General features: G+C 36.1%; 2 protein-coding genes across 2 annotated transcripts; both read left to right on the top strand.

The window, feature by feature from the left end:
• Window positions 1-2,550: 2,550 nt before the first annotated feature.
• On the top strand, window positions 2,551-3,509 carry LOC129628541 (olfactory receptor 8U9-like). Its single transcript, XM_055547996.1, is given in 2 exon segments — window positions 2,551-2,881; window positions 2,884-3,509. Coding segments are annotated over 2 exon segments (957 nt in total).
• Window positions 3,510-6,687: 3,178 nt separating this feature from the next.
• LOC129627935 (olfactory receptor 5AL1-like) lies at window positions 6,688-7,638 on the top strand. Its single transcript, XM_055547372.1, has one exon. It carries the CDS (start codon window positions 6,688-6,690, stop codon window positions 7,636-7,638), a length of 951 nt encoding a protein of 316 aa, XP_055403347.1.
• The last annotated feature ends 6,022 nt before the right edge of the window (window positions 7,639-13,660 follow it).

Genomic DNA, 13,660 nt, shown 5'->3' on the forward strand with positions numbered 1-13,660 from the left:
AATATTTAGACAAGTTAGGCACTTACCTGATTAGACTGTAAACTATGTCAAGACTCTCCTTTCCATTTTAGCAAATCTAGTCATTTTACCCAGAATGAGAGATAAGCACATTAAATTAAATCATCATTGTGACCCTTAAGGTATTTGATACAAATAAAAGTATGAATTATGAACAGGGGCATAAATTGAAATAGTGTGACAAAATTAATATTTAATTCATTGTCACCAAGCATGTAGAAGGGGCTATATTAAGAAATGAATAAAGAATTCATGACTCCCACCCATGGAGTAGATAATCTATCAAAAAAAGAAATATAGAAATAGATGGAAATAATAAATTATATGTAAATAAATTAGGTATAAAGTGTTTCCAGAACATAAAAATGAAAACTGGTAAGTAACAGAGGAACTGGAATTTAAAGAAGTCTCTTCTCAGGAAAGGTTGAGTTTTGATAGGCTTTGAAGAATAAATAAGATTTTTTCTTCCAACTCTTTAATTACCATTCACCGGATAGAGATAAGTATATAAAACACATAGGAAGTAGGGAAAAATGGAAAGTCATACTGTAATTGAGGATTGCAAAATAATTATGTGTGTTGACTGCAGCATGAGATGTGAGTATATAAATTTTGAATATAAAATATCATGAGTGAGATCATAAAAGATCATATATAATATACTTTCAAATATATTGTCAAATATATGCATGTGCTACCTTTAAGATAAGATAAAATGGCATACTGAAGCATGTCTAGTTGCTAAACAATGAACTCTTAGCTGCTGGCTTGGAACTAGTAAACCAAACTTCCAATAAAATACTTGCTTAATTATTTCAATGTAGAATTCATTTATTCGTGGGACAACTAACTAGGCTTTTAAACACTCTGATGGCTTGCTTTATGTATTGATCAATACCATCAAAAATTATCTTCTTCCCATAGAAAGTTGTAGAAACATTCACACATGCCCACTTAAAAATTATTTTTGATTTAGATAAAATAGGCACCACTTTAAATTAGGAAAATGAGGAACAAACTGAATTTTTGACATACTAAAATTAATGTATTTTGAGGGTGACAGAGCATTCAAATAAAGATCTCCCAATTTCATTCAAGGTTGTTTCTGCTGTGCCTTGCTTGGCATAAACCTCAATGAAATGGCATTTATCAACATTTATCTATTAAAAAATCAATGGTTCATTACTGAGACTCCATTGTATTTTTTTATCATAGATATAATAGAATAAGTGAAATAAAATAGAAATTTTACATTGACTTTAAAATTTTTATTGGAGCATATTTTTTTTATTGATTTACAATATTGCAATTCCTGCTGAACAGCAAAGTGACTCACTTATACATATGCATCTATCCAATCTTTTGTAGCTACTTTTCCATTTCAGAGTATTGGGTAGACTACCCTGCATTAAAAGGCAGATGCTTGTTAGTTATCTAATAGTGAGTGGTCTCCTGCATCAGAACACTAGTTTGAAAGCCCTGTGCTACAGACAGGCTGTCTAAGCTTACGTCAGTTGCTTTACCTCTCAATGTTTCTTCCCTGTCTATAAGATGGGAATATAAGAAGCAAAGTAGGACTTCCCTCATGGTCCAGTGGTTAAGAATCCACCTGCCAATGCAGGCGACATGGGTTTGATACCTGGTCCAGGAAGATCCCACATGCCATGGGACCAGTAAGCCCATGTAACACAACTACTGAGCCTGTGTTCTGCAACCAGGAAAGGCAGCAAAATGAGAAGCCTGGGCACCACACAGAGGAGTAGCCCTGGTCACTGCAAGCTGAGAATGCCTGAGTGCACTGAGGAAGACCAGGGCAGTCAAATAAAAAAATATATATTTTTTATAATATAAGTTTTTATATTATAATTTATTTTATATATATATATATATATATATTATTTGACTGCCCTGGTCTTCCTCAGTGCACTCATAAAATAACAAACAACCCATGAGGCAGCTATAGTCCTTAATGAAGTTGCCCATTTCCAGCATTTGCATTATTAACACATTTGTGAAGATTATGTAGCAATCAATGGTGGCCTCCCTGCAATAAGTACTGAGTATAGAATAGATGGATAGAGCATGCTGTTCATTGCTCTGTCAGGACTGCAACAATGTGGGGTTTGTATCACATATGCAAGTCTGTCAGAGTGATGTCACTGCAGGGGGCTCATTTTCCTTTATATTATTAATGTTAGGATATTTTTGATAAAAGCAATAGCTTTAATGTTTTGAAAAAATAATGTTAAATTTTAAACAGCATAAGAGCTTTGAGCAAAGAGTCAGTGTGGACTGAATCCTATCTACAGCTGTTAATTTCATAAAATGTACTTATTTGGGGGAGATAAATATGTCTCTCCTATAAAACATCTCCATCTACTCTTTGTCCCATTGCCAGGCTCAAGGATGCTAGCACTTTCACTGTTAGCATTTTCATCTTGATAATACCAATTGCTTTAAAGGATATTAAGACTTGAATTTGATTAAGTTGGATTTCATTATCCCCTCTTCATCCAGACATAGTGAAGACACATGATCCAGATGAACTGCACCCAGGTGACAGAATTTACTCTCTTGGGCCTCACAGATTGTCAGGAGTTGAAGATGCCCCTCTTTGTCCTGTTCTTATCCATCTACCTCTTCACAGTAGCAGGCAACCTGGGTCTGATCCTAGTCATCAGAACAGACTAAAGACTCCACACACCAATGTACTTCTTCCTTAGTAACTTGGCTTTTGTTGATTTCTGTTATTCTTCTGTCATTACACCCAAAATGCTGGGGAATTTCTTGTACAAACAAAATGTTATCCCTTTCAATGGATGTGCTGCCCAGCTGGGCTGTTTCCTGGCCTTCATGACTGCTAGTGTTTGCTGCTGGCTTCCATGGCCTATGACCGGTATGTGGCCATCTGTAACCCTCTGCTCTATATGGTCATAATGTCCCCAGGAATCTGCGTTCAGCTTGTGGTTGCCCCCTATGGCTACAGCTTCCTGGTTGCCCTATTTCATACCATCCTCACCTTTCGCCTCTCCTACTGCCATTCCAACCTCATCAATCATTTATATTGCAATGACATGCCTCTTATCAGGCTTGCTAGCTCAGATACTCACTCCAAGCAGCTATGGACTTTTGCCTGTGCTGGTCTCAGGTTCATTTCTTCCTTTCTTGTTGTCTTTGTCTCCTACATGTACATTATTTCTGCCATCCTGAAGATGCACTCCGCTGAAGGCAGACGCAAGGCTTTTTCCACCTGTGGCTCCCACATGCTGGCAGTCACCATATTCTATGGGACCCTCATCTTTATGTACTTACAGCCAAGTTCTCATCATTCCCTTGACACAGATAAGATGGCCTCTGTCTTCTATACAGTGATCATTCCCATGTTGAACCCTTTAATCTACAGTCTTAGGAATAAGGAAGTGAAAGATGCCCTGATAAAAGTCATCATGAATAGAAACCAGGCTTTTATGTTCATGAAATTAAGAAAGTGACTTAAATGAATAAAAACAGAATTTTCTTCACAGTCTGATTTTTTTCTCTTAAGCTACCAAAATGCCTACTCTTAATACTGGATTTCTACATGTATGTTCATTGTGCAATAAAATTTTCTAAAGATTTTCACTTAGAATGAGATTTCAGATATAAAAGTGCCCATTAGAATTTTTTGCCAATTCTCTCATTTTCAAATGAAATTATATTAAAAAATAATTATTTGCTCCATAAGAATTTATACCAATGTTTTTTATTTCTCAAATGAATAATTGCATTGAATAATTGCATGAATAATTCAATCGACTTGAACTGTGTGTGGGCTTCCTGTAGCTTATTTGTCAATTAAATAAGGACAGCATTAAAAAATTTTGAGTGTTCTAAAATATTGAATACACAAAAGAGTAATAATAAATCATAAGCATTTGCACAAACCATTATCTGGGTATATAACTAGTTATAGGACAAAGGTTTCACCTTTCCACCACTTTAAAATCCCTGGTTCAGGATTCTCCAGTTCCATTAATCATATCCCATATGAAGAGCAAAGATGCACATGTACTTCTTTCCCTGATTTGCTAGTTTCTTTGAAAAATATAACATTATAAAACTGTTCCATAATTTTAAATTAATGAATGAATTAATAAAACTGCTCCATATTTATATATTTAACAAATTGCCTTTATTTATTTATTTTTTTTAAATTGTCTTTGTTCAGAAGAATAATACATCTGAAGTTTACCTTAGTCACTGATTTAACATGGCCTGGCATCTGGTCTGGTTTCTGAAGACTAATTTTTTAATTTAATTTTATTTTATTTTTTAACTTTACAATATTGTATTGGTTTTGCCACACATCAAAATGAATCCGCCACAGGTATACATGTGTTCCCCATCCTGAACCCTCCTCCCTCCTCTCTGAAGACTAATTTTTAAGTGAACTTCTTTTTTTAAGGCCTATGAGATCTTGTTATATTTTTTCAAGTTATCTAAAAAAGGTGTAACTCAAGAATGGAATCCCAGGGGTATCATATATTCTAAATTAATATACACAAAATAATTGAAACGTCATAGATCATTTTCCAGTAGCAAGGATCCTATGCAATTATACTGGGCAGATCTCAGGTAAGTTGGCCATCACTGGATAAGGTGTAGTTTATAATGTGATGAGCACACTAGGCCATGCAGTCTAGCTTGGAAAAGAACACGTCTTGTAGTCAAAGGATCGACTTGAACTGTGTGTGGGCTTCCTGTAGCTTATTTGTCAATTAAATAAGGACAGCATTAAAAAATTTGGAGTGTTCTAAAATATTGAATACACAAAAGAGTAATAATAAATCATAAGCATTTGCACATCATCTCTCTTGCTAAAGAACCTGAATTCTAGTCCCAACTATACTATACGTGAGAGTCCAATTTATAAATGAGGATTAACGTTCACAACAGATAACTGTGATATAAATAGATAGATATAGATATACAGGTATGCATATATAATTTCAGATAAGTGTAATGATAATTGAACAGTTTGCAATTACACAGAAAATGGTTTTGAGTTTGTAATTTGCATATCATTTTAATATATATTAATGAATGTATATAGTATGTGTGTGTGTGTGTGTTCAGTTGCTGTTATGTCTGACTCTTTGCAACCCAATGGACAGTAGCCCACCAGGCTGCTCTGTCCATGGAACTGTCCCGGCAAGAGTACAGGAGTGTGTTGTCATTTCCTACTCCAGTGGATCTTCCTGACCAAAAAATCGAATCTGTATCTGCTGCATCTCCTGAGTTGGCAGGCAGATTCTTTATCACTAGCACCACCTGTGAAGACCATATGTGTGAGTGTGTGTGTGTGTGTGTGTGTGTGTGTGCATGTGTGTATGCCATTTGAATGTTTGATGAAACATAACCAGAGAAAGGAAATAGGGTATATATTTTGGTGAATCATAGAGATACAGGGTTGACTTAATCTACAGTTCTCAAAAGTTTCTTTTTTTTTGTCTTTCTTTAAACACATTTATCCACTATTTGAACATTTCAGTGGTTCCTGCAGCAAATTTTGAGTCTCTATTCTGTATACTCAAAGCCTGTCATTAATGTCTTTGAATTCACACTGTCCTGTCTTGGCAAGATGGAGCTTTTACCATGACACAGCTCTTCAATTAAAGAGCATAGATTCCTTGGTGTCTGAAAGCCCGAATCTGAATACTAGGTCTGACCTTTGAGGAGTCAAAATATCTCAGACACTTATGTACACCTCCATCTCTTCAACACTGTGAAGGTGAAACGAATAGCAAACTCTAAATCTATTGTCCTGAGACCAAGACTATAGATGAATTTCTTTTCTAAATGTCATTCTACCAAAAATAATGTTAAACTATGAATTTATTTGACTTAAACATAAATAACATGAATATATAAGATGAATATAGTAATTTAATATTGCTAAGCTCAATATTAAATTAAGCTTTATGTTTAAATATTTTGTTTATCATATGAAGTGGAATTCTGAAAACTATGTTTTCACTTTTCTTTGAAGTTTCACATTTTTGTGAAAATTATGTTATAATTCTCATTACATAGCATTCTTCTACCTATTGTAATAGAAGACATTGTCACAATCATAAAAAAAATCCAATATCATCTTTTCACTAAACATATTGGTTTAGATACACTTTCATACTTTATACATAACTATATTACATAACTATATTTCACCTTTTCTTTCATTGCATTGGCTAGCACATTAAGAATAATATTTAGTAAGAGTCATGATTGTCTTAATTCTAGTTGAAATGCCTTGTGTTTCATCTTAATATATTACTCTTAATATATTCATGGCCATCTCTTTAACTCTTAAAATATTTATCCTGCTATACTACCTATGATGCTGGAATTTTGTATACATGGTATCCTATATTTTAATTCAAGATATTCTGTCTTCCTTAACAAATATCCTGTCTACTGATTGTGTTGGAATTCCTGCCTGCAGCAAGTCCCTTCAAATCCAAAGCAGGCAGCACTGAAATCTGAGAATGGCCTGTTGACCAGTGAGGATTTTTCTCTCCAATATGGTCACCATAAAATAAACATGAGCCAATTCCTTAATCCACAACGTGAAAGAGTACCTGCGATGGATGTTCTGCAGATAACAGTATGATATGCGTCTATATACAATTCATGGCCAAACACAATAATTCAGAAGTAACTGAATTCATCCTCTTGGGACTCACAGACAATCCTGAGCTTCAAGCCCTTCTTTTTGGGATCTTTTTAGTGATCTACTTAATTAGTGTCATGGGTAATCTTGGATTAATCATGCTAATTTGTGTCAGTCCTCAGCTTCATACAGCTATGTATTATTTCCTTAGCCACCTAGCTTTTGTTGATTTTTGCTATACCTACTCGGTCACTCCTAACACTCTGGTGAACTTCCTCCAAGAAACTAAAAGAATATCCTTACCTGCTTGTGCCATTCAGTTGTTTTGCTTTATCATGTTTGTGGTGTGTGAGTTGTATATGCTCTCAGTCATGGCTTATGACAGGTATGTGGCCATTTGTAATCCTTTACTCTATACCATTGTCGTGAACAAAAAGGTCTGTATTCAGATGGTGCTTAGCACATATCTGTATAGCTTTTCTGTGGGACTCCTACAAGCAACTCTTACATTCCACTTATCTTTCTGTCATTCAAACATAATAAATCACTTCTACTGTGACGATGTCCCCTTGGTTGCCCTGGCCTGTCATGAAACCCATCACAAATATATCAAAAAGTTTTTATTGTTCACACTTGCTGGGTTCAATATCTTTTTCTCTCTTTTTATTGTCCTTGTCTCCTATGTATTCATTCTATTTGCCATTCTAAGGATTAAATCAGCTGAAGGCAGAAAAAAGGCATTTTCTACTTGCGCTTCCCACTTGACTTCCATCACTATATTTTATGGAACGATCATCTTCATGTATATGCAACCAGAAAGAAGCCATTCCTTGCATACTGATAAAATATCTTCTGTATTCTATATAGTGGTAATTCCCATGCTAAATCCTCTCATATACAGCCTGAGGAACAAGGAAGTAAAAAATGCTTTGAAGAGAACTATGGAAAAAGTGTATTCTAATATAATATAAGTGATCCATGCTTTAACTGAAAGCCTTCACATTTAGGAGCCCCCGCCCCCCAAAAAAAGCAAATAAGCAAAAAACAAATAGTTTTTCTGCATGATCATGCCTTTAGTAACATGCTTTCTAACACTGCAATATTTAAAAAGTGAAAGTGGTAGTGTTGTCTCATCCTGTCCGACTCTTTGCGACCCATGGACTGTAACCCACCAGGCTCCTCTGCCCAAGGAATCCTCCAGGCAAGAAGACTGGAGTGAGTTCCATTCCCTTCTCCTGTGGATCTTCCTGACACAGGGATGGAGCCAATCTCCTGCATTGCTGGCAGATTCTTTACCATCTGAGCCACCAAGTGAAAGTTAATACAGAAGATACATTTAGTTTCTAATTTTATTTTTATTATTTTGTAAATTATAACTTCTGATAATGTTGAATATGCATTGGAAAGACTGATGCTGAAGCTGAACCTCCAATATTTTGGTCAACTGATGTGAAGAGCTAATTCACTGGAAAAGACCCTGATGCTTGTAAAGATTGAAGGCAGTAAGAGAAGAGAACAACAGAGGATGAGATGGTTGGATGGCATTCTCAATTCAATGGATGTGAGTCTGAGCAAACTCCAGGAGATAAGGAAGGACAGCGAAGCATAGAGTGCTATAGTCTACTATAATATAAGTCTATATATAGTCTACTATAATATAAGTCTACTATAGTGCTATAGTCTACTATAATATAAGTCTATATAAGACTATAATATAATATAGTCTACTATAATATAATATAATATGGGGTTGCAAAGGTTGTACATGGTTAGTGATTGAACTACAACAGCAATATTGAAAGATATGAGTCTGAAATAAGTTCAGTTGCAAATAGTGGGTTGAATTTTCTTTTGTAGATCACTTAAAATCTCTCTCTTTTTTTCATAGTGGAATTTTGACTTGAATGCTTCAATTCATAAATTTTACATGATAAAAATCATATTGTCTTTAGATTACTAAAGCAGCTTTCAATTAATAGTATGATATAAAATACACTCATGCACACACACACACATATACACACACACAGAGTAAGAAGAATCTGAAAAGAACTGTTGATTCTAAAACTCTAACATGGACACTGATATCAACACTGACAGAAAATCTAACTTAAAAAGACTGAAACAGTAACTTGAATTTTAACAAGGGAAGCATGTCCTTCTGCAAAGAGTAAGGTCTACAGATCCAATAATATAGTTAATCTGCTGATTTTTACTGAAGTTATTTGGTCTTTGAAGAATGTCCTTGCTTTGAGTAACATACACCTATGACCATATGAAAACAATTACACTGAACATATAAACTGCCTTGGAGAATATAATTATTTTAACAAGACTAATGAGCAGAATATTTATTTTCATTTATTTTGTCTTTAATTTTATTCATAAATGTCATTGATTTCTGAGAAAATTCTTTGGCTAGATTTATTCCCAGATATTTTATTCTTTTTATTCAATTGTTAATGAGATTGTTTTCTTAATTCCTATGATGATTCATTATCACTATATAGAAATATAACAGATTTTTATTTATTAAATTTGTGTCCATCAATTTTATTCATTGGTGAGTTCTATCAGTTTTTTGGTGACCTGTTGGAATGTTTTATACAGAAAATCATATCCTCTGCCACTGTTCCTTTCAAAAGAAGATATTTCATTGAAGGTTTTTGCATCTATGTCCATCATGGATATTAACCTGTAATTATCTCTTTTGGTAGTGTCTTTATCTGGTTTTGGTATCAAGGCCATAACTGCCTTGTAAAATGAGGTTGCAGGGAAATGCAAATTAAAGCCACAATGAGATATTACCTCACATCTGTCAGAATGACTATTACCAAAAATGTAACAAATAACAAATGCTGCCAATAAAATAGAGAGGACACCCTTGTGCACTGTTGATACAGCAACTACAGAAAAGAGTAGGAGACTCCTCAAGAAACTAATAGTAGATATCAAGTGATCAGAACTTCATTTCTGGGTATTGTTCTAAAGGAAACAAAACAGTAATTTGAAAAGATATATACACCTTTATGTTCACTGCAGAATTATTTACAATAACCGATTTATGAAAGTATCATAAATATCCATCAAAGAAAATGGAATTTTACTCAGCCATTAAAAGAAAAAGAATGACATCCTGTCATTTGTGATAACGTGGGTTAACCTAGGGGGTATTATGCTACGTGAAATGTCAGATGGAAAGAGACAAATACCGTACAATTCAACCGCCATGTGAAATCTAAAGAAACACATAGTAAAACAGAGAATAAGAAGTTTCTTGACGAAAGTGGAGTGGGGAGATGTGTGAACAAGGTGAGAGACCTTAAGAAGAACAATCCTCCAGTCACAAAATGAATGAGTCTCTGTGTGAAATGCAGCCATCGTGGGGCATATAATCCATTGCACTGCAACTCAAGCGTATGGTAACAGACAGTGACTAGACAAGCCACGGTGACTGTTTTGTAACATGTAAGAGTACTCAGTCACTATGTTGTGCAGATGGAACCAACGCAGTGTTGTAAGTCAGTTAGTTTGTTATTGTTGTTCAGTCACCCAGTTGTGTCTGACTCTTTGCGATCCCCTTGACTGCAACACCCCAGGCTTCCCTGTCCCTCACCGTCTCCTGGAGTTGGACCAAGTTCAAGTCCATTGCATCAGTGATGCCATCCAGCCATCTCATCCTCTTATGCCCTCTTCTCCTTCTTCCCTCAGTCTTTACTCAAATCAGTGACTTTTCCGATGAGTCAACTATTTGCATCAGTTCAGTTCACTTCAGTCGCTCAGTCATGTCTAACTCTTTAGGACCCCATGGACTGCAGCACGCCAGGCTTCCCTGTCCATCACCAACTCCCAGAGCTTGCTCAAACCCATGTCCATCAAGTCGATGATGTCACACAACCATCTCATCCTCTGTCATCCACTTCTCATCCTGCCTTCAATCTTTCCCAGCATCAGGGTCTTTTTAAATGAGTCAGTTCTTTGCATCAGGTGGCCAAATTATTGGAGCTTCAGCTTCAGTATCAGTCCCTCCAATGGCTATCCAGGACTGATTTCCTTTAGGGTGGATTGGCTTGATCTCCTTGCAGTCCAACAGACTCACAAGAGTCTTCTCCAACACCACAGTTTCAAAGCATCAATCTTTCAGCTCTCAGCCTTTTTTATGGTCCAACTCTCACATCAGATGACCAAAACACTGGAGCTTCAGCATCACTCCTTTCAATGAGTATTCTATAATTCAACTTAAAAAAAATAAAGAAAGAAAAAGTAGGCACTGGGATAAAAGCAAATGAAGGTTATCTCTGAGAATGGAGATTATAGCTGATGGTTAATTTTTACTTTAGGTTTTTCTGTGTTTCTATTTGTGGGCAATGAAAAGTATTGTTTATATAATTAGAGAGAAAATAAATGTTATAAAAAGTAGTATATAAAAATAAAGAGGTATCATGTCTTTGACAATCAAAGAAAAAAAATGTGTTAAAATGGTTAATATTTAAGGAATATGGGCGAAGGTTGTACTGGAATTCTTTGTAATATATTAGCACCTTTTCTTGAAACTCTGAATTTATGTCAAAATAAAATGTTAAATAAGTCATCTAGCATTTGCTATTTAATTTTAGTTTAATGCTTTAATTGAATAATATTTTAACACATTTCTTATTTTGATGTTCCAATTCATAATATTTTGTAAATTTAAAAGGCTATAACTTCTTGCCAGTAATACTTAAAAGTAATATATCTTTCCTTAAGAAAATAAATAAAACAATTCATGCATCTTCCCTAAAGTTTATTTTAACACAATTGCCTTTTGCTTTATAAGGGCTTATTACTAAGATTGTAGTTTTCATTTGTCACAATTTGTCACAAAGCAATATACCATACTTTTTAAGAAAACTTTAAATTGCGATTTTGTATAATATTTTTAAATGGCTGTATGTTTGTTAGTAACTTTATGATCAGCCTTAAAATTACAGCCAAAGTAATGAACATATCAAGGTATCTTCTCAAGTATTCAACTCTTTTAAATTAGGAGGAGAAATGCAGCTCTTTTAGACTCAGTTTCAGTACTTCATGTTGGGAGGTCAAGTACTTTGCAGGCATGACAGAGGAAAATCAACATCTGTATCATTTTTATTGTGCCTCCTGGCCCAAGCAGAGGAGGCTTAAATCACAGCCACCACCTGCCAGATTCCAGGTCACTTCCACAGATTCCACTGTGCCTGCATCACTATGTACTGTGTGCTATGTACTCCTAAGACAGGTCTTCTCAAGTAGGTTTCAAGATATTATAGACTCATGGTGATGATCTATAAAAGGTAATTCAAAGCTGAAATAAGTTTTAAAAATGGTTTATGATACAGTCTCTTGCTTGAAGGCACAATTTCCATTAGCATAAAAAGAACTGACATGTTTACATTCTTTATTTATTGAGGTAACATTGGTTTACAATATTATATGTTTCAAGTGTACAACATTATATTTCAACATCTGCATACACACAGCACAAGGAAAAGGAGGTTACATATATATGCCTGCATGTGTTTTTAGTTGTTTTAGTCCTGTCTCTTTCTGACCCTATAGACTGTAGCCCACCAGGCTCCTCTGTCCTTGGGATTCTCCAGGTAAGAATACTGGAGTGGGTTGCCATTTCCTCCTCCAGGGGATCTTCCCAACACAGGGATCCAATCCATGACTCCTGCATCTCCTTGCAGGTATATTCTTTACCACTGGAATAGGCACCCCTCTCCAGTATTCTTACCTGGAAAATTCCATGGACAGAGGAGCCTGGTGGATTACATTCCATGGGGTTGCAAAGAACCAGATACAACAGAACAAGCATATACAAAATCACAAGATCCAAAAAACAGGGTGAGGTCAATCTTCATATAAACCTCAAACATGCTCTTCAGGATCCAACTCAAGCCCCCGAAAATTTTCCCCAATTTGTAGTATATTTGAGAAAGGCAGATGCCTTTTCACCTGAAATTTTTTCAGTGACCTTCCCTGTTGCCTCACAACATTAATCCAGTACATCAGGATATGTTAGATTGCAGGGACTTCACCTTAGCCCACTTGGAGAAAGTCTAAGACAAATTTATCAGCAACCACTACTTGCTTCCACTGTGTGTGGCCACAAATCTTTCTGTGTGCAACGTTCCATGTGGCAGGCTGAACAGTGAGGCCATTGGCAACAGCCCAGGAACCAAAAATACAATAATTTATACATAGTAAGTTTTTCTTTTAAGGACTTCAGAATGTCTCATTTAAAACAAGCTCCTGACTAAGGCTCCCTGGACACAAGCATCTCCTTGAGGATAGGTTGGCCCTCCTGAGCCCTCCCTAACCCTGCAGACAGGGCAGCTTCAGGAGGCTGGTCATGCTCAGGGCTGGTTGTTGGTTGTGGTCTCTGAGTATTGCCATTCCTCAATCTGTGTGTCGTCATCCCTTCCTCCCATGGCAGATCACTAGTGGACCAGCATGTGCTGGGCATGGCCTGGGAGGTTCCAGCTGACAAGCTGACAGACTCTGTGCTGGGACATGGTCAGACTGTTGTCCAGGCTCACCTCACAGACTCCCAGTACAGGCTCCTGAGGGACTCGTCTTCCAGACGCTGTGTCCACTAGCCATGTGTGCTCACCAGAGAGGCCTGGGGCAGCCCCAAGGGCATATCCTCTTGGGTGCCTTTGTCCAAACCTCAGTCAACTCACAGCTCATCAAATTTTGTTTCTCACTCTTCCTTGACTCTTTCCCTTGTTTCATTACACAAATAATCTCACCCTATATCACAGAAAGAGTCTTCCTTATTTGGGACAGAAAAGGATGTATTTAAATGCATGATTGTAAAATTCATCCCTGATATCACAGGATGGGGAACCTGATGAAGCAAAGAGGTGTGGAGAGCAGTGTCTAACTCTGTCTTTTGCTGTTTGACTGCTTACAGCTTTCCAGCTTCACCAATTGTATCCTTTTAGTCCATCACTGGAGTAACGGATGCAC

Source organism: Bubalus kerabau, chromosome 15, assembly GCF_029407905.1.
Source record: "Bubalus kerabau isolate K-KA32 ecotype Philippines breed swamp buffalo chromosome 15, PCC_UOA_SB_1v2, whole genome shotgun sequence".
Classification (NCBI taxonomy): domain Eukaryota; kingdom Metazoa; phylum Chordata; class Mammalia; order Artiodactyla; family Bovidae; genus Bubalus; species Bubalus kerabau.

What these genes read in the sequence shown, in the direction of transcription:
- LOC129627935 (XM_055547372.1), top strand. Translation starts at nt 6,688, where the DNA reads ATGGCCAAACACAATAATTCAGAAGTAACTGAATTCATCCTCTTGGGA.